This window comes from Pavona decussata, unplaced genomic scaffold (assembly GCF_977016875.1).
Source record: "Pavona decussata unplaced genomic scaffold, jaPavDecu1.1 SCAFFOLD_214, whole genome shotgun sequence".
NCBI classification, from domain to species: Eukaryota; Metazoa; Cnidaria; class Anthozoa; order Scleractinia; family Agariciidae; genus Pavona; species Pavona decussata.
The window spans coordinates 412,846-435,000 of NW_028145619.1; the positions used below are offsets into that span (position 1 = coordinate 412,846).

Genomic DNA, 22,155 nt, shown 5'->3' on the forward strand with positions numbered 1-22,155 from the left:
GCTATTAAGCAAACTTAATGACGGAAACAAAGCAGCGTGACTTAAAATCAGTATATCACAACTTTCCGACGGCTTTCCCTTCAACTGTCCAATCAAACTGCAAAGATTGGGAAAAAAGGAATTGCCAGTTCTTGGAGCTGATTGATCAGTTGAAAGGAAAGCCATTAGAAAGACGGATGGATGGATGGACGTCAAACAGATCAAACGATTTTCAAAACAGTTATCAAATATTATCAGCAAACTTGCAAAACTAAAATGGTACACGTAGCGAGTGGCTAGCACAAACGTGAAAGTTGAGAACCCCCATTTGATACTTCATATTACTGTAGTTGGTTTTCATGCGCAGTTATTCAAACCATGCATTCGTGAGTTTTTGTTACCCATGAAAAGTGACAGACATCAAAGTTCGGATCCACACAATGAAACGGAACAACGGCTGACCTTGATAACACAAGACTTTATTTACACAAACAATTTTCAATCTTAACATTTAACCTCACATGAGAACCTCCATTGAATTCCTTCATCACTAAAATTATTTGGTCAAACAAGTTCATTACGAGGAAATAAATTCTCTCAACCTAAGCACCACAAAATATATGGAGTATCCAAGTTAACATTAAGTCTAAAATTGTAAAGAGAATTAACACCTGAAACAATACTAGCAAGAACTGGATTCAAACTTTGTGCAGTCTTTAAAATAGAGACTGTCAATAAAAACTGGAACGTAACGTGCTTTGATAGAGATGACAAAGCACTCGTATTACAAATATCTACGTAAATTTACACCATTTCGTCTTTTCAAATATAAAAAGAAACCCTGATCTAGTCATTTAGCGGGCAATTTTGGAGGAAATTTGAAACTCTTTCCTTTTGCTTCGTATTCCTAAAAAAATGAGGAATTTGTCATCGTCAAAACTATTTGGAGAGAAACCATATTTTTTCAATGTCAGTTTTGTCGGTTATAAAGCTTTAAACCCAGACGAAGACCAAATTAAAATGGGCACCGTGTTATCACAGATAGTTTTCAGTCACTTTATTGTATATTGCACTTACTCTTGTTGTAGGTAATTTAACCTTACAGTCAAACGTTGTTTTACAGACACTAGTCGCACCACGCAAAGTGACTCCACCCATACATTACAATACCTGTATTACGTGGGTTCATTTTAAGGTAAAATGTATGAATTTGGAAGAAAAAACGTCCATAGTAATAAAGTGACCATATTGGAGTGGATGCCCATACAGCCGTGTCCAACTGCAATTCTGCAGCTGGAGGTTTCTTAAAATTTTCACCTGTAAGTTGTGACTTATACGGAGTATGCTAAACCAACTATGTTGAGTGATCAAAATGTTCCAGTAAACTCACTGGCATGAAAGACTTCAAAGTTCAAAGTTATTCACTGATCATATGATTTTCATAATGTTCAATAAGTAAAGCCTCACTACAAAGCTCCTCTTGACAAATCCAACAAATGTGTTTTTCAACATCCCCTGTCTGGGGGTCCTGCAAAGAGCAGGTTTGTGTTGCTAGGTTACCCTGAATACAAACAGAAGCACCCTGGTGGGACCTACCATGATTTCTTAAACTTTCCAAGCGGCTAAAACACTTGCCACATTGTTTGCATTCATAAGGCTTCTCTCCAGTATGGACTCTTTCATGTTTCTTTAGAGTTCCTGCTTGGCTAAAACACTTGCCACACTGTTTGCACTCATACAGCTTGTCTCCAGTATGGACTCTTTCATGCGTTCTTAGGTTCGATGCTACTCTAAAACACTTGCCACACTGTTTGCATTCATAAGGCTTCTCTCCAGTATGAACTCTTTCATGTCTACTCAGATTTGATGAATGATTAAAACACTTGCCACACTGTTTGCATTCATAAGGCTTCTTTCCAGTATGGACTCTTTCATGCATTCTTAGGCTCCCTGCTACACTAAAACACTTCCCGCACTGTTTGCATTCATAAGGTTTCTCTCCAGTATGGACTCTTTCATGCATTCTTAGGCTCCCTGCTACACTATAACTCTTGCCACACTGTTTGCATTCATAAGGTTTCTCTCCAGTATGGACTCTTTCATGCGTTCTTAGGTTCGATGCTACTCTAAAACACTTGCCACACTGTTTGCATTCATAAGGCTTCTCTCCAGTATGGACTCTTTTATGTTTCTTTAGACTTCCTGTTTCACTAAAACACTTGCCACACTGTTTGCATTCATAAGGCTTCTCTCCAGTATGAACTCTTTCATGTCCACTCAGATTTGTTGCATAATTAAAACACTTGCCACACTCTTTGCATTCATAAGGCTTCTTTCCAGTATGGACTCTTTCATGCATTCTTAGGTTCCATGCTTCACTAAAACACTTGCCACACTGTTTGCATTCATAAGGCTTCTCTCCAGTATGGACTCTTTCATGTTTCTTTAGATGTCGTGCTTCTCTAAAACACTTGGCACACTGTTTGCATTCATAAGGCTTCTCTCCAGTATGGACTCTTACATGAATCCTCAGTTTTCCTGCTTGATTAAAACACTTGCCACACTGTTTGCATTCATAACTCTTCTTCTCTGTGTGAGCCCTTTCATCATTTATGAGACCTTCCACACAGTCAGAACGTTTGCCACACAGTTTCCCTTTACATCTGTTTAGCGGTCCTTTTTTGTACTTTGTAGATCTTGACATCATGTTCTTTCCCGTTAAATCTATGAAACATAAAAAAATTGACTTTAAGAAATTTAACATCTCATCGGCATTTATGCCAAAAAATGAACTCCTTCCTTGCTTTGAAGCAGTTGGTGCAATCAATTAATTTGTTGTTGTCAGATGTTTCACACCATATAGATCCCTTGTACATTTTTTTGTTTATTGCGTTATTAATGTATATTGCGTCATATACTGTAAGGAAAAAGGACACAGGACACCCAAGGGAAATTATTGTTAAGGGCTGGGGATCCCAATATGAGTGCACAAGGAGAGAGATCCTTTAAATTACTAATTTTCAGCTTTGTCACAGGCTTTTTAACACTACTTACTTTCTATTCAGACTAATTATGAAGATTTGGGTTGATTTTGACTAACTGGCCATTATTACTTACTATTATTGATGTTAATTATTACTGACTTACTTCACAGCTTTAACAGCACTACATCACTACATTCCTTGATTACACGTTCAAAATCTGACTACGATAATCTATATTACAATCATTATAATATTTTGACAGGAAGGAGCAAACAGATCAATTTCACAATATTCATCCCACTTGCCACAGCTCTTGCATCCATCAAAATTCAGTCAGTTAAAGTGCCCATATCGGAATTTTTTTTATTTTCTCATCTGAATCTAAACATTACCCTAAGAACTTCAGTGAAAAAATTTTTCGATTTGCATAAAACGCGAATTTTTTTATGAATTTTATAAGACGTTCAAATTTGCCGCCATTTTGGCCCACCATTCGCATTAGTCTCCTCTCGGTTTAGCAAGAGCTGTGACGTAGATTCAGGAACACGTGACTTCAGCTTTTCTCTGGATCTCACTGAAAACAAGTCGCGGTATTTCTGCACGTTTCTCGAAAATGCCGGAAAGATGTGTTGCAGCGAGATATGGAAACATCAAAGACGAAGCGAATGGAATAAGCATGCACAGGATTCCTTTCTTTGGCACCACATGCCCGCAAAGACTGAGGAGGCTAAAGAAATGGATCGACTTTATGCTGGAGCGGAGGAAGATGTGGACGCGCGCCTGGAAAGACCTCGTCCTTGTGTTCGATGCACTTCAATGACGAGGATTACACAAGGCTGATGAATTCAGGTTTAAACTTAAAAGGTGAACTGAAGTAGGATAACAACGGCGTTTGTGTTTATCCTTCAAAACATGCTAAGCGAAAGGAAGACGAAGACCAAGAGCCACCGTCGAAGAGGAGTAGGGAAAAGCGACTGGTAAGCTATCGATACTGAATATTCACACCCGCTTGTGACATTCTAAGCGTTGTAACCTTCTGAGGTTTATAGTTTGACCTCAATGTTAACTCAGTCGCAAGTTTTATAAAATATGGCGTAATTGTTTTGGTATATATTCTCATAGATCATGAGATCCGCGAAGTTTCGTTGAGACCAAGCTCTCAAAAAATACTTGTACAAATGCTACCACTGATGTAAATAGATCGATGCGAGAACAGTCCCGGGAACAGTCGCACTCGGCGAACACAGAAAAGATTGTAAACCACGATGTAGATAAGGTAGATAAACTGCAGCAAGAATTCAACGCCCGCATGTCAGCCAAGACAGTCGAAAATAAAGTAAACACAGCCTGGATGAAGATCTGCCGACAAAATGAATTCCCTCGCTTTGTCCAAAAGAGCTTCCTTGCGTCAACACAGACCTGCCCAAATTCTACCATCTCATCAAGACCCACAAAGCAGGTCCCGATATCACAATACGACCCATCGTATCCAATGTCAACGGACCCACCCAACGGATTTCATGGCTTCTCGCCAACGCCCTCAAACCTATGCTAAAAAATGTCCCAGCCCATTTAGAAAATAGTCTCGAACTTATTAGATGCATCCAAGCTGGCGATCTCACCACAAACAAAGCGCTACCTTATCCATGTAGCCTCGATGTGGTGTCCTTATACACCACAATACCTATACAAGAAGCCATCACCAACGCTACAGACAGAATCCAAAACCCAGTACTCCACCTCTCCAAACAAGACGTCTCAGACCTCCTCCAAGTCACGCTAAACAACATGTACTTCTCCTTCAGAGATCAAGTTTTTCGCCAAAGAGAAGGCCTACCTATGGGTTCTAGCATTTCAAGCATATTGGCCATCCTATTTATGGATAAACTTGAATCCATCGCCCTCTCCTCGCACCTAATGATAAACCCTTACAAGAGATATGTAGACGACATCTATCTCCAAACGACTAATGAAGAAACAGCTGACCACTTCCACAAGATAATAAACAATCTGCACCCTAACTTGAAATTTGAAATCGGAAAACCACAAGCAACACCGAATGGCCTGTCGCTGTCGTTGCTGGACTTCAAAGTCACCATATCACAGGATGGCAACAGCTCTTTTGAATTCTACAAAAAGCCAGCCAAGAACCCACTATTTGTCTACTATCAGTCAGCCATGCCAACCAAATCCAAACTCAACTTCATTCGCAACGAGAGAAAACGCATTGAAGACAGATGCTCCTCAAACACATCCACAAAACAACACCTGGGCGCATTCGATGACATCCTTCGCCTTAACGGTTACCCAGAGAATAGTATAGAGCAAACTAAATGCCCACAAAATCTTCAACGCAACTCTCAGCCTACCGGCACGGAGTGGTCGTACCTTAAGATCCCTTACATTTCTGAGCGACTCAATCACAAGATCACTAACATTTTTAGAAAGGAAAACATCCCAGTACGCGTTGCCCACAAGTCCTACACGCTCAGACAAGCCCTATCCCACACCTCCACGGAGCGCAAATGCACCGGAGACAAATGCCCCATCGCTAACACCGGATTGTGTTTACGAAGAAATGCAGTGTACCAGCTCACGTGCAACAGCTGTGATCAACATTACATTGGTAGCACAACACGCTTCATCCATGACCGCGTAAGAGAACACATCCATAACGATAGCTCCTCCGTCAAAAAACACATCTCTTCCTGCCAGAACAACGACCATAAAGGCATTAACATCAAAATTATTATGAGCGAAAACGATCCCGCTAATCTACGCCTCTACGAAGCATTTTATATCAGAAAATACAAGCCGACACTCAATTCCCGAGAGGAATGTACTGAATTTGCGGAACTGCTATTTTAATATTTAATTTTAGACACTACAATCCATCATTAGAACCTTGTATAACGCTCGCAGTTTATTTCTATAGCTTTCACACATACGTCACATTTTTTACGCATTTCACCCTTCACCCTACACTCTCTTTGTATATATATATATATATAGCGCGCTTGGAATATTTTCTCATCCATGATGATGCCGTTGATCGGCGAAAGCTTGGATTTCAGTTTTTAGTTTTTAAACAGCAGTGTAAGGCCTCAATTGAACAGTTTTTAAATAAAAATGTTGAAAAGTATAACAGTGTTATCTCTGAAAACCTAACCACCACAACGGGAGTTCAAAATAGAAACAAAAGTGATAAGTCAAAGCAAAACAAAACCAATAGAATGGAAACGTTTTATTGATGACATTTTCTCACTGTGGGACAGTGACAAAAAGGAAATTAACCTGTTCATTGAACAAGCTAACAACTTCCATCCTACAATTAGATTTACGGCCGAAATTTCAGAGAACGAGACAAGCTATTATTATCACAGTTCAACACGTGTCCTTCCTGTAGTTCCGCGAGAACAATGTCGCTAGTCAGCGCTTCCCAATTGCCTTCGAGTTCCTTGCAGCAGTAGCACTCGCTGATATTTGCTAGCAGATCACGTCTACAGTTACCACAAGTACATCTACATGGAAAATAATTCGTTCGAATGTATGTGAGTACTTGGCCATAGTTTTGACAGATGACAATGAAGAGCGCGTATGCAAAATGCAAGGTGAGAACTTTACCATCCACTAACACGCACTCTATTCTTCAAGCGTTTCGTTAAATCTTCCTCGAGTCGTCGCTTCTCCTCTTGTTCCTAGCTATATCTTTTTAGCCATTCTTCGTCTGCTATCGGTTCGTCCGCGTACGGTTAGAGTGTATCATCATCTTCACACCTATTATTTGTTTCGTGGAGGCTATCTATCGCCCCGACTTCGACGCTTTCAAATTCGTCCTAGTTGCTTTCTTCAGCGGTTTGCTCACTTTCCGTGTCAGATAAGTTGTCTGCCAAGGAGCGTACTTGTTTGGAGCGAATTTTTCCCTTCCTACCGGTGAATCTCACGATTTTCTTTCTGCCGCGAATGTACTTTACTGAAGGTCAAGTGAGTGCATTGACTCGAGAGCTCGAGAGTTCCTGAATGTACGTCACAGACTATGTCACGTGGCCCTATTATGAGCCCGTCGGCATTCTCATCAGCGGGGCGGGTGGACCGCAATAAAATAGGATTTTAAAGATTTGTAAAATTCATAAAAAAATTCGCGTTTCATGCAAATCGAAAAATGTTTTCGCGGACGTTCTACGCGTGATGTAAAGATTCAGATGAGAAAAAAAAATTCCGTTACGGGCACTTTAACTAAAATAGCTCTCTAACAGTCTGTAGTCCCAAACGCAATGAATAATATAGACTAACAGATAAAACATTCAGTGCTCCTGTAGTCCTGAATTCAAAAAATTAAAATTGAGTGTGTAAGACTAGCACACCTGTACTACTGAAGGTCGAAAATCAAAGAAAAATGGTATTTCTGACAATTGAGTCTGCGAATTTGGCAGAAATAAAAATTTTGTCAGCACAAGATACAGAAATATGGGTAATGACGCAGTGGTATATAAGAGGGAGTATAGCCCACCTCGAGAAAGAACGATAGCCTGGGTCGAGAGTAGCTGCCCAAGCAATTGTGGGAAGGTTTCGGGGTCGTTCGCTATCATTATTGCATTCAGAATTCCCTCAAACAATCCCACAATCCCTTTGTCAGTTACCCCCGACCCAGGCCATTGTTCATTTTTTGGGCCTCCATCTACCATAGTGGTGTCTTTCTGAGTGTTTTCCCAGCTCCGTTAATCCCCTCTTGTTAAAGTTTAGATGTCAGTGTTTTATACCTTTTATTTAATGTGTAAGATATTGATTGAATATCAGGATTGTGGATTGTATACAGTATACCATATACAAATGTATGTAAGCGTGTATGTATGCCTCAAGTTGGTTCCTTGCTAGTCTCCTTCGCAGCCGTAATTAAGGTCGTCACGCAACGCTCCTCCCCACTAGTGGGGAGGAGCGTTGCGTGACAACCCTAACAACGGCTGGGAAGGAAACTAGTTCTCGGCAGGTCTCCCAAAATATACACTACAGTGTTATTTGTTGCATTGTGGAGACAAATTTTAAGGTATTCTTCCCTAAAAATAAAAGTTGTGGTACAAATGCTCTCAAAATTTCTGTCATTGTTTACCACTAAGATTTTTTTAAAAAAAATGTAAATAAAAGGAAGATAATTCACCATGACTATGAAAGGGCTACAATAATAATAATAATAATAATAATAATAAAATTAATAATAAAAACAATACTTTAAGAAGAGGCCTCCCAACACCTGATGGTGGTTTTCAGGAGGGTCCTCAAAAATAAAGGTTAAAAAGTACATTAAAATAAAACTAAAAGACAGCTAAAAACTGGGACACAACTAACAATCTACTGAAATTAGCCCACAGTTGCTTGTGGAGTACCCCAAGGCTCTGTCTATTACTCACTGACCTTTCATACCAACTCTTTTGAGGGTTTTTGGGAAGCATTGCAGTGTCTTTGGCAATAAAGACCCAGTTAACCCCAATCAAGGTGGTGTGTATTTAGTGGGTGCTAGACTTGTTTATCGCAATTAAATACCGCGGCATTAATTCCATACCACGCCCGGAATGTATAAGCGAACCGCCGAATCGCATTCAGCGAGCGATTTGTGTTGTAGCTAGTGTTTTTGCAATCTGTAACTTTTATTCTGCTATCTCCCTCTCCATTAGGGGGAGCATCGCAGTGTCTTTGGCGTTAAAGACCCAGTTAACCCTAATCGAGTTGGTGTGTATTTAAGAAGTTATTCACTGGCCGGGAGGACAAATTGTGCCCTCAAGACCTAGGGCAAAGTTTTTCCTAATTATACAAGCCAAACCTAGTTCAGTGAAAAAGATCTTTTGTTTTAGTCCGCAAGGAAACAAGGCTCAGGTCTTGCAACCCATCACATAACAAATCTGCCTGGGATTGATGGCAAGACTAGGAAAGGGTTCTCTCCCTTTCATAGCGTAGTGTCCAGTGGAGAAACCACTCATTCACAGGGTAGAAGTTACCCTGCGAGTACATTTTTAAAGGGGACACGTTTTCATGTAACTGGTTGAGACAGAAATTGATGAAGGATTTGTATTATGTAATTAGTTTTACAATCATGTCTCTAGGTACACGAATTTCCTGTTTGCCACACAAACGTCAGGTCGGTGAGGTCACGCATTACTAATTTGATCACTTTTGCCAACAGAAAAAGCATTTCCTGTTACAAAGATGTGACAGATCTTTTTGTCTGCAAAGTTAAATGACTGATCTATTAAAACATGGACAAAAAACATGCATCCTTTTTTGCAGTGTCCCGGTTTTCAACAATTGAAAGGACCATAAACGTCAAGTTCAAAGTGTCCGTGTCCGCTTAGTTGAGGTGTCCATTGAACGCACTACACAGATATTATTTACAGTAAATGTGGGGGGAAAAAGATAGGACTTGTGCTGTTGTCCGCTTAATAGAGGGTGTCCGCTTAATATGGGGTCCACTTAATACAGGTTTGACTGTACAATGATGAACACAAATAAGCGCCACACAATTACGGTACTTCTTTGTCTAATTTTTGTTTTGCTGAAAGGTGGCTCGTGGTGCGGCGGCCCACAGCCCACTTCACAGTCCCACTGTGCGCGGTCCAGTCCATATTTTTTGTAAGTAATTCATTAAATAACATTATTTTGGTTAATTGAGTACACAACTTTTTAAAAGGTCTTGTGACTATTACCTTTTGCTTTGGCGAATGAGGTCACATTACAAACCCCCACTCAAGGTTAAAAACAGAACGAACATCCACTATATTGACAAAATTCTTGTCATAGACGTACAAACATTTATATGTACGGGCGTAAATATATAGTCTATATAGGATCAAACATTTTCCTCTGAGAAAAAAGCAACAGCTACAAGGATCCCAGAAGATTACAATTACAAACAATTGAGTCTCACTGTTGTCCATCAAGTTGTTCCACCACACTCACATGCCGATGCACAGCTGCCAAAAAATCGGGAAAAACCATAAATAAAACGCTAAACTTCTTTTTCCTACTTTTTTGAGTAAGAAAAAGAAGGGTTGAATCCGGGTTTGTCGGATTCCCAAGCAGATCTTTACCACTAGACTAACGACTGACTACCGAAATAAGCAATTTTTGGGCTAGATATCCTTACCCCAAATACATAGGCTAACTGCAAGCTATCTGACCTAAAATCGCCTAAATTAGTAATCCATTATCTTGACATACGTGTAAAAAAAAATTGCCCGGGCTGTTAACTAAGGCGGGTGGGCCGCGGGCTGTGGGCCGTGAACTGGGATGTAGAAGTGAAAGTTACCGGTACTCGGACTGTTCGAACAGCAATCGAACTTAATCTAACTCGATCAAATTAGATCGAACAATTCGATTCCATTGAGTTCGGCAATCAATCACAATCAAACCGAAAATATACAGATTTTAAGTCTTTTTAGCATGCAAGAACAACAAAGAATTTTTTTTATTTGTCCATTATATCATAAATACAATATAAATACCTGTAGATATAATGGCTGGAGATCTTAGCAAGCTCAATGAGCTTTTCTATGAAGATCCCCTTATTCAAACTTAGACTAATTACAGGGCAGATGGTGATTTATTTTAATTCTAAAAAAAATACTCGCTTTGTCCTAAAACAAAACTAAAAACCTAATAACCTAAGATACTTTGATTTTGCACATAAGCCTTTGCGCTTCTTTTAAAAGAATTATAACCTTGTAATGATTTCAATTCAATTGGTAAAATATTCCAAATATGTGCCCCCTATGTTTTAGTGAAAATTTCCCATAATTTGTCCTTTTGTAATCAATATATACATTTGATGCTGAACGAGTATCATGACTATGTATATTCTTATTTAAAGTAAAATAATTATTATTAAAATATTTTGGTAAATTATTGCTAAAGTATGAATACATAAAGAGTGCTATAAGATACATGTTTAACTCATATATACATGTATTAAGAATTTTTAGAGATTGGAATAGAGCCTTGCATTCATCATGATATTTTGAAAAAGGCATTAACCGCACCAATTTTTTCTGTATGGTAATTATCGGTTTCAGCCTAGTTTGGTAAGTGCTTGTCCATATTGTGCCACAATATGTTAGATATGGATAAAACATAGTGATATATATTGTCTTTAGTGTTTGAATAGATAACACATGTCTAGCCTTGGCCAAGATCCCTGTCATTTTCAATATTTTTGTTGAGATTTGGTCAATATGCTTTCTCCAAGAGAGTTCGTCATAAATATATAAACCAAGAAATTTTGTGTAATTAACATTATCAACCTGTTGATCATTTATTTTAATTTCATAAACTTGGTTTAGTTGTTTTTCTTTTAGTTTTAAATACCATGAAGAGTGTTTTCTTAACATTTAAAGAAAGCTTATTGCATGAAAGCCAAGATGTGATGTTTTTTGTTCTTGGTTCATGGTGTTGTATAAAATATCAACATTTTTATGGCTATGAAACAAGTTTGTGTCATCAGCAAAGAGAATAAATGATAACTTTTTTCAGCACCTTGATATATCATTCATGTAAATGAGAAACGAGAGTGGTCCAAGGACAGAGCCCTGGGGGGTACTCCACATGTTATAATTAGGCTTTGTGATTGTACTGACCTGTATTTTACTATTTGTTTTCTTCCTGTCAAATAATTTTTAAACCATTCATTTACAATCCCCCTTATTCCATAATGATCAAGTTTCCTTAACAGAATTTAAAGAATTAGGTGAAACAAACAATAGATTGATGTTGCTTTACTGAAACATCATTTTATGATCCACTTCTAACATTATTTTTAATGATTTTTAATTGATTTTTAATTTAATGATTTTTAATTTAATGCCAAGTTCAACCATCAAGCCTAATCAAACTCAATCAAAGTTCGATTGCTCCAATTTTATTGTTAGATTTCAATTGTGTTCGACTGTTGAACTCTACCAAACCAATTCAACCAAATCGTTCAATTAAGTTCGATCAAGGAAACGTTTTGTGGTCATTTAGAACATTTTTATGACCAGTTGCGTGACATTGGATTACCTCCATGATCACGTGATGTATATCGAGTTTCGCTTGTGAATAAATTAGTGTGTGTTGAACATAACTCATGGCTGGTCATTACATTTGGCGACGAGTTGTTTCGCTTTAGATTCCTGAAGGAATGGTGACCTATGGTAAGATAGGCGAGTTCAGAGAATCGGAGGAAACGTGGACCCAGTATGTTGAGCGTCTGGAGCAGTATTTCTTGGCAAACGAAGTGGAAGACGCCGCAAAACAGCGAGCAATCCTTCTGAGTGTTTGCGGGAGTAAAACCTACGCACTCGTGAGAGATTTACTCCAACCAGCGAACCCAGCGGAGACAACTTTCAAAAAGATTGTCGAAGAACTCGGAAAACACTTCTCACTGAAGCCCAGTGAGATAGTAGAACGGTTTAAATTTTTACAGCCGAAATCGCAAGGACGGTGAAGGAGTGGCGGCATACGTTGCGAGATTGCGTAAGCTCACCGAACATTGTAATTTTGGCGAGACCCTGCCAGAAATGTTACGAGATCGGTTAGTTTGTGGAATAAACGAAGGATAGAGAGCGTGCAGTGCTAATCTTTAAAGAAGGTTACAAAAAGGAGAAGGATAGAGAGCGTGCAGTGCTAATCTTTAAAGAAGGTTACAAAAAGATGGAGGATGGAAGTGTGCGAACAAAGTTATCGCGATTCGTTCTAAGTTACCGAACCACCCCTCATAGTACGACTGGAGTTCCACCAGCAGAGCTACTAATGAAACGGAAAGTACGCACACATCTGGATCGACTTGTTCCAAGTGTAGCGGATCGTGTTAGGAACAAACAGTCCCAACAGAAGGCGGCACATGACTATCATGCTCAGGAGAGGGAGATTCAAGAGGGTCAAGCTGTTTATGCAAAGGATTTCCGATACAAGAAAAACTGGATCCCAGGAACTGTAATTTAGAAAACTGGTCCGGTGTCAGTTCGTGTTCAGTTAAATAATGGAACTGTCCTTCGACGACACCAAGACCATATTAGAAACCGTTCAAATGAAGTTGTGAGGCAGCAAGCCTCAAGTGACATACCAGAAGTAGTACTTGTGGTCTTGCCTGAATCTGACACAGCTCCACCTATCACTGATGTTAGCGAGCAACCAGATATTCCCAAGTCTCCATTAGCAACTACTGTTGAGACACCCGTCGAAGCGAATTCTCAGAGAACACGCCCAGTGTGGAATAGGGCTAGACCTGGATATCTGAAGGACTACATCTGTGAACTGTGATTTGAACACTAAGGACAGCTATTAACTTAGTGGACTGTTAGCTTTGTTATTTGTTTCAGTTTGTTATAAGGTCCCAGGAGACAATAGATTTGTGATTTAGAGGGGAGGAATGTGGTGATTTAAAACCTTTATATGACCAGTTGCGTGACATTGCATTACCTCCATGATCACGTGATGTATATCGAGTTTCGCCTGTGAATAAATTAGTGTGTGTTGAACATAACTCATGGCTGGTCATTACACGTTTTATTCGGTTCGAGTAGTTTCGTCGATTATCAAAACAGATAGGAAGCTTTCCAAGGGACGCTCAGCTAGCCCCGATTGCCCGCTTAGTAAAATTATTCCAAATAAGAAAGAAACAAAGTATCATCTTAGTTTAGAAACAGAACTGTCTGCCGCCTGGAAATTAATTGATAGATTAACGAATGTGTTTGTAAATAAGCTTATTCTTAAATCTTATCTTTCGTCTTTTACTATTTTTTACGATTGGGAATGTGATTAAGATATGTCTTTTTATCTTAGTAGGAATAAACATATTTAGTATTATCAAAAAACATGGCAGCCCCGTTACAACCTCAAAACCTTCATTTGTACGCTAAAATCACTCTATGTTCGTCTTTGTCAATTAATGGTATCACCCAAAGACCTCTAATTTGGCTAAAAAGACACTGAAAAGCTTATCTTACCTTGAATAAAAGAAATCTTGCCGCTTAATCCACCACAAAGCACAACATGAACAAGCTCACTGTTTGAAAGAAGCACCGTCCGCAATACCGGAGAACTGGGCGGTTACTCAGCATCGTCATGAATGGACTACTTGGACTACGAGCATCAGATAAAATTTGGACAGGACTTGAGGATTATAGACATTGGATCTTTTTTCAGGAAACGGCGGAGAAGCAATTGTTTTTTGTTCGACTTAAGAAGCTGAAAAGCCTCCTCGTGAGCAAGTAAGTAAGTTTACGATTTGTTATTTCTGAACTAAGTATGCCTTAGCCTGCGTTGCAGCCGGACTTGTCACTCAAGACCTATAGAGAACTGGATATCAGGGATATCCAGGATAGACTGTCTGTGACGCAGGCTAAGTATACCTTTGCCAGCAGGAAAAGTTTAAAATACGATGGTACACTACAGAAAGAGTAGAGTTCCCAGGGCCTTGGAACAAGGTTGCAAATCTGTAAGTTAGGAACTCCGTTTTGATCTGCCATATTACATGGTTTTTCCTCGGAGTCATTCAAGCCATGCATTCATGCGCTTTTATTACCATTTAAGATCCACACAATAAAACGGAACAATGGCTGATCTTGAAAACACAAGATTTTATTTAGACAAACAACTCCAACAGCAGACTCGTTTATTCTTAACATTCAATCTCACATGAGAACCTTCACTTTATTTCTTCGTCAGTAAAAGTATTTGGTCAAACAAGTTCATCATGGGGAAATAAATTCTTCCAACCCAAGCACCACAAAATATGTGGACAATACAAGATAACATTAAGCGTTCGTTTGCTTGACCCTATTCCGGAATAGGAATACATACAACGATGACAAGAAATCCTTCATAAGAGGTTTCAAGAGTTACTGGAGTATGTGTCAGCAAAAAGGTGTGAAGAAATGTCTCTAACAGCTATTCCGCTCATTCTTATTCCGGAATTAAGTTAATAGAACAAGTCTAACATTGCAAAAAGAAGGAACTGAAGCAATACCAACAAAAACTGCATTTCATACATTTCATTCAAGTCTTTTGAATAGAGACTGTAAACAAAACAGGAAAGTAATACGCTCTGATAAAATTGACACAGCATTCACATTACAAATATCTACATAAATTACAAGCATTGCCTCTTTTTTGTTAAAAAAGATACAAATATTGTTCTAGTCATTTGGCAGACAATTTTAAAGGATATTTTTTTCCTCTGACCTGCTTTCCTTAAAAGCAGGAATTGCTCCTATTTAAAACTATTTGGAGAGAAACCATATTTTCAGCAGCAATGCCAGTTTTAACAGTAATTAAGCTATCAACCCAGATGGACCAACTTGAAATAGGCACCATGCCACCACAGATAGTTTTTAGTCACTGTATTGTATATTACAGTAACTGTTATTGTAGGTGCTGTTAACAATAATTTATTATTGTTAACAGCACCTACGTTAACCTTATTAAACCTTACAGTCAAACACTGTTAAGACAATCACTTGTCACACAACACAAAGTGAATCTAAGCATACATTATTTACAATAGAAAAATAATAGAATGCACAAATGGACGACAAGATAATAATACATTACTATTTTGTATTAAGTGATTTTTCCAGGAAAAAGTATGAATTTGGGACAAAAAAACTGTTTTGAGTAATAAAGTGACCATATTAGAGTGGATGCCCATACAGCTGTGTTCAACTGCATTTCTGTAGCTGGAGGTTTCATTCATTCATTCATTCATTCATTCATTCATTAATTCATTTATTTTTTGCCATTTACCAAAAATACAACAACAGAATTAATACATTAAAGATAATATACAATATTCCTACTACTACAATATTCCTATTAAATCATTTAGAAGACCAAATGTGGTAAAGACAAGGAAGCCTATATAGAGGCAAGGGGCTTATAAACTATAGGCTTCCTGGACTTTTGATCATGACTTATCAAAGATGAAAACATTTCACCAACTATTTTGATTTATGGAAATGTTTCACTGAACTCACTGTCATAAATAATGACATAACAAATCAAGTTCAAAGTTATTTAACGATCATATGATTTTCATAATGTTCAATAAGCAAAGCCTCACTACAAAGCTCCTCTTGACAAATCCAACAAATGTGTTTTTCAACATGCCCTGTCTGGGGGTCCTGCAAAGAGCAGGTTTGTGTCGTAAAGGTACCTTTAATACAATCAGAAGCGCCGTTGTGGGATCTATCATGATTTCTTAAACTTTCCAAGCGGCTAAAACACTTGCCACACTGTTTGCATTCATAAGGCTTCTCTCCAGTGTGGACTCTTTCATGTGCCTTCAAGTTTCCTGCTTCACTGAAACACTTGCCACACTGTTTGCATTCATAAGGTTTCTGTCCAGTATGGATTCTTTCATGCCTACTTAAATATCGTGCTTGACTAAACCGCTTCCCACACTGTTTGCATTCATAAGGTTTCTCTCCAGTATGGACTCTTTCATGTCTCCTTAAATCTTGTGCTCCACTAAAACACTTGCCACACTGTTTGCATTTATAAGGCTTCTCTCCAGTATGGACTCTTTCATGTTTCCTTAGGTGGTTTGGTTGACTATAACACTTGCCACACTGTTTGCATTCATAAGGCTTCTCTCCAGTGTGAACTCTTTCATGCACTCTTAGGTTCCCTGCTACACTAAAACACTTGCCACACTGTTTGCATTCATAAGGCTTCTCTCCAGTATGAACTCGTTCATGTATCCTAAGCGTTCCTTCTTGACTAAACAACTTGCCACACTGTTTGCATTCATAAGGCTTTTCTCCAGTGTGGACTCTTTCATGCCTCCTTAAATCTCCTCTGTTACAAAAACACTTGCCACACTGTTTGCATTCATAAGGCTTCTCTCCAGTATGGACTTTTTCATGTATTCTTAGGCTCCCTGCTACACTAAAACACTTGCCACACTGTTTGCATTCATAAGGCTTCTCTCCAGTATGGACTCTTTCATGTTTCCTTAGGTGGTTTGGTTGACTATAACACTTGCCACACTGTTTGCATTCATAAGGCTTCTCTCCAGTGTGAACTCTTTCATGCACTCTTAGGTTCCCTGCTACACTAAAACACTTGCCACACTGTTTGCATTCATAAGGCTTCTCTCCAGTATGAACTCGTTCATGCATCCTAAGCGTTCCTTCTTGACTAAACAACTTGCCACACTGTTTGCATTCATAAGGCTTTTCTCCAGTGTGGACTCTTTCATGCCTCCTTAAATCTCCTCTGTTACAAAAACACTTGCCACACTGTTTGCATTCATAAGGTTTCTCTCCAGTATGGACTTTTTCATGTATTCTTAGGCTCCCTGCTACAGTAAAACACTTGCCACACTGTTTGCATTCATAAGGCTTCTCTCCAGTATGGACTCTTTCATGTTTCCTTAGGTGGTTTGGTTGACTATAACACTTGCCACACTGTTTGCATTCATAAGGCTTCTCTCCAGTGTGAACTCTTTCATGCACTCTTAGGTTCCCTGCTACACTAAAACACTTGCCACACTGTTTGCATTCATAAGGCTTCTCTCCAGTATGAACTCGTTCATGTATCCTAAGCGTTCCTTCTTGACTAAACAACTTGCCACACTGTTTGCATTCATAAGGCTTTTCTCCAGTGTGGACTCTTTCATGCCTCCTTAAATCTCCTCTGTTACAAAAACACTTGCCACACTGTTTGCATTCATAAGGCTTCTCTCCAGTATGGACTCTTTCATGCATTCTTAGGCTCCCTGCTACACTAAAACACTTGCTACACTGTTTGCATTCATAAGGCTTCTCTCCAGTATGGACTCTTTCATGCATTGTTAGGTTCCCTGCTACACTAAAACAGTTGCCACACTGTTTGCATTCATAAGGCTTCTTTCCAGTATGGACTCTTACATGAATCCTCAGTTTTCCTGCTTGATTAAAACACTTGCCACAATGTTTGCATTCATAACTCTTCTTCTCTGTGTGAGCCCTTTCATCATTCCTGAGACCTTCCACACAGTCAGAACATTTGCCACACAGTTTTCCTTTACATTTGTTTAGGTGTCTTCTTTTGTGCATTAACAATCTCGACATCATGTTCTTTCCTGTTTTATCCATAAAAGAGAACAAAATTAGCTTTCCCAGTATAATTCAATCTAATAAGCATACATCATTTAAAGCTAGATCTATTTTTGATGCAGCAAGAAAAATAATAAATTATTGATGATTCGATAGAATATACAAAACTGAAAAGTGCAATGACAATCTTAGTTGTCATTCAGTTTGAACAAGACACTTGAAAACTGTTAAATGCAAGGATTTGGTAGGGTGTGAAATTGGCAGTTTGATGGGGAACGTTAGGTTTGTTGTGGTAGAGGCAGTTGTTGAATTGTTACGTGGGGGTACTCCAAGTTGTACCTTAAGTTACAGTTATTTGAAACTCCCTGTACCACATCTTGGCCATAACTGGGGTTCCTGTAGATGGCGATAAGGCAGAAGTAACGGCCCTTGAGAATTCAGCCTGGTTTGTTAGTGGAGTTAATTTGTTTTTGCTCGCCTAAAGCAAAGAGCAGTACAAGAAACAAACAAAAAGACCAAAAATATAGACTAGACTAACTGAATAAAAGACTTAAGAAAAACTGTCTTAAGGGGCTTACTTCTGATTTATTTAAGGACTATTTTAACATCAGACGCTGTGACATCCATTCTCATAATACTAGATTTACATATTGGTAGTAAGTAAGAAATTTATAAGCGTGCTTTTTATTATAAAGGTGCAGTTATTTTTAACTCATAATTTTTTTTAGCAATTTTTAGCATTTTAAATACTCTACTGTTGTTAGAACCTACCATATTTGTCAGTTTTTCATTTTTTTGTATGTTTCTATTTTTTAGCCTTATGTTCTTATTATTTCATTTACTATTTTAACAGGGCCCATATTGATAGCAGTTGTGTAACTGGAGTGGTTACCCTGTATAAATAACATTAAAATTTATTATTACTTTGCAGCAGTGCATTATTATTATTATTATTATTAGTAGTAGTAGTAGTAGTAGTAGTAAAGGTTTAGATATACATAGGCATGTGAAAATAAACGATAAAACTGAACAACCTTTCGGAGTCGTCATGACACAATTTTCAGGTTCAAAGTAATAGAAATACAGTCAATAATTTATATTACTTTGAACTTGATAATGACGTCATGACGACTCTGAAATGTTGTTCCATTTTATTGTTTATTTTCATTATTATTATTATTATTATTATTATTATTATTATTATTATTATTACTTAAGTAAGGCCTAAGTAAGGCCTTTGACACCTTAGATCATAACATCACGCTAGATAAGTTAGCTTTACTAGGAATGAATCGCTACGCTGTCCAATGGTTTAGGTCCTATTTAACTACACGCACTCAAAGTGTTTGTGTAAATGGGCTCTCGTCTGAACCCCAGCCTATACCTTTTGGGGTTCCCCAGGGTAGTGTACTCGGTCCTTTACTCTTTATTATCTACATAAATGACCTACCCTTGGTGGTTCAAGGTTGTAGTGTTGAGCTTTATGCTGACGATACACTTATCTATTTTACAAGCAATTCTGTCAGTGAAATTCAAGCTCAGTTAACTGGTGGCCTAACTGATGTCCTAAGCTGGCTTTATGCTAATTTTTTAATACTTAATCTTGAGAAAACGAAGATTATGCTTGTTGGCACCCATCAGAGGACCGCAGAGGCTGACGATCTAGTTATAGAAATCAGTAACACGCGTTTAGAAAGGGTTAATAAGTTCAAATACCTTGGGGTCCTCCTAGACAACACTCTATCCTGGAAGGACCACATAGAATATATTGGTAACAAGATCTTGTCAAGATTAGGTGTTCTGCGTCGAGCGCGTAAGGTTCTCCCCAAGCCAACTTGCCAAATGCTCTACAATACTATAGTTTTGCCATTATTTGATTACTGTTCGCCTGTCTGGGACAGTTGTGGGGCTGGGAGCAAAGATTACCTAGATAAGCTAAATAGACGAGCTGCATGCATTATTGAAGGTCGATCAGTCGGGGCTGAGGAGTTAAAATCAGCATTTGGTTGGCTCAACCTACAAGCGCGCAGAAATTATCTCAAATGCCTTTTAGTCCATAAATGTCTTCATGGAATAGCGCCTTCATACTTACTTTCAGAGTTTAGGCACGCGCATCTTTACCGTGGCTATAACACCAGAAGCCGTGATTTGTTGCGCCCTCCCTTCGCAAAAACTGCTAAGTATCAGGGGAGCTTCAGAGTGTGTGTTGGGATGGGGGGGGGGGGGTACCTCCATATACAAGCTACATAGTTAATTGTATTGTTAACATCTCGTTCAAGAGGAAAACTAAATTTTCCCTTATGAGACAATACTGGAAAATATATTTTGTAACGTTTCGTTAGTTTCACAAGAGTATGTATATTAGGTGGCATAATACTGCTGAAGTATTTAAGGCATGCTTGTAAGGTGCCGCAAGGGGCTAGTACACTATTTAAGGTTTGTTAAGTTATGCAAGAGCCATTCGAGGCATCTCTTTCAACCCTAGTTTTTTTATTTTATTTACTGTTGTAAGTTTCTCTGAGTTTGTAAAACTGTAATGCTGTTTTTTGTAACGCTTTACGCTCGCTTGCATCAATAAACGAGATGCCCGCTCCTATTCTGTGTTTTGTGATTATTTAGATTAGTTACACAATATTTTATAATCGTTTCAGTGTGATTAGAATATAATGCCAGTTTTTCACATTGTATGTCAGTTATGAAATATTAATGATGCTGGCTGTTTATTATGCTACCGGTAGTTGCAACACTGTAGATATACATAGGCATGTGAAAATAAATGATAAAACTGAACAATGTTTCGGAGTTGTCATGACACAATTATCAAGCTCAAAGCAATAGAAATAAAGTCAATTACTTCTATTACTTCGAACTTGATGATGGCCTCATGACAACTCTGAAACATTGTTCCGTTTTACTGTTTATTTTCATTATTATCATTATTATTATTATAATTATTATTAAGACTGTTAAGGCTTAGGACAAGGACAGCCAGGTGTGTATGTGAGTGTGTGTTGGGGGGGGGGGTACCTCCATATACAAGCTACATAGTTAATTGTATTGTTAGCATCTCGTTCAACAGCAAAACTAAATTTTCCCTTAGGAGACAATACTGGAAATGCCAGTTTTTCACATTGTATGTCAGTTATTAAATATTAATTTTGCTGGCTGTTTATTTTTGCCAGTTGCAATACTATAGATTTCATTTCCTGAGGCTACCTCATTATTTTGCTGAATATTACAAGATAATCTGCTATTACAAACTGTAAGCATACTTCATTTGTCGGTGTGCTGTGCTCATTCAGAGGATCATCTAATTCTTCATCTTTCAACAACGTTATCAGTGTTTAGTTGTTCATCAAAGATAACATTAATAATCAAATTCTTTTCATGATACAAAGTAGATACATGTGCTTCTAAAGTGCATTCATTTCCTTGAACAAAATGCATCTTAAGAAAATTTAATGAAAGTTTGAAGACCAAGCTCCCACATTTCCAAGCCTTCTCCACAGTTGTCTGGGAAGGACCATAATATTTTTTTTTTTTGGGGGGGGGGGGGGAGGATGGTAGGCTGTTATTTATTTTTCCCAAACTTTTGTCTGGTAGATTTCCATTTTGCCATGACTAAAAGCCTGGCCAAATGGTGCATGATACTCGATGATAGTAACTTGTTCCCTCATTTTTCCACCGACTATCATGCACTACCATCAACTATCGTCAACTATCATTCAATTTGAGCGAGATAAATTCTTCATGATAGTTGACCACGTGCATGATAGTCTATAACAGTGGATGACAGTTTTGACTATCATCAAATATCATTGACTATCATGTGCCGTTTGACCAGGGCCTTAAATCATCGGCTTTAACTCAACCCCTGGAACGACCTGCAACCAACGACATTTAGCACTACTTGCATCGAGTGAACCATTTGACTTGGAAGTGGGTGGAAAGGCATGGAATTAAGTTTCTTGTTGATGTGTTTTGCGGTCAATTAAAACAACGAGTGGTTATAATAATTACCAATTACCAAACAAATATTAAGCTTACAAAAAACTTATTATTTTTAAAGCTCATTGGTACAGACCTCAAAATGGATTTGGAAGCCATCTTGATGGGTAGGCAATTTAACA

The 22,155-nt window shown here is 38.3% G+C and overlaps 2 protein-coding genes across 4 annotated transcripts in view; both read right to left on the minus strand.

The window, feature by feature from the left end:
- Positions 1-22,155, minus strand: part of LOC146460087 (uncharacterized) — a 103,487-nt gene that overhangs the window by 79,295 nt on the left and 2,037 nt on the right. Inside the window, exons 2-3 of one of the 3 annotated variants that reach the window (XR_014857680.1) lie at positions 15,400-18,051; positions 14,547-15,362 (exon numbers count right to left, since the gene is read on the minus strand). Coding sequence is in view for 1 of the 3 variants with exons in the window: in XM_085088383.1 (XP_084944509.1) it covers positions 15,998-18,051 (2,054 nt within the window). In the remaining 2 variants the exon portion in view is untranslated. Of the gene's footprint in view, positions 1-14,546; positions 18,052-22,155 lie in introns of those variants that run through there. The other 2 variants (XR_014857681.1, XM_085088383.1) reach the window with 2 other exon arrangements.
- The window catches only part of LOC146460089 (uncharacterized), a 104,082-nt gene that overhangs the window by 67,039 nt on the left and 14,888 nt on the right, over positions 1-22,155 (minus strand). The window contains exon 4 of the mRNA XM_085088382.1: positions 1,561-2,703. Within this exon, the coding sequence (XP_084944508.1) occupies positions 1,561-2,703 (1,143 nt within the window). The remainder of the gene's footprint in view (positions 1-1,560; positions 2,704-22,155) is intronic.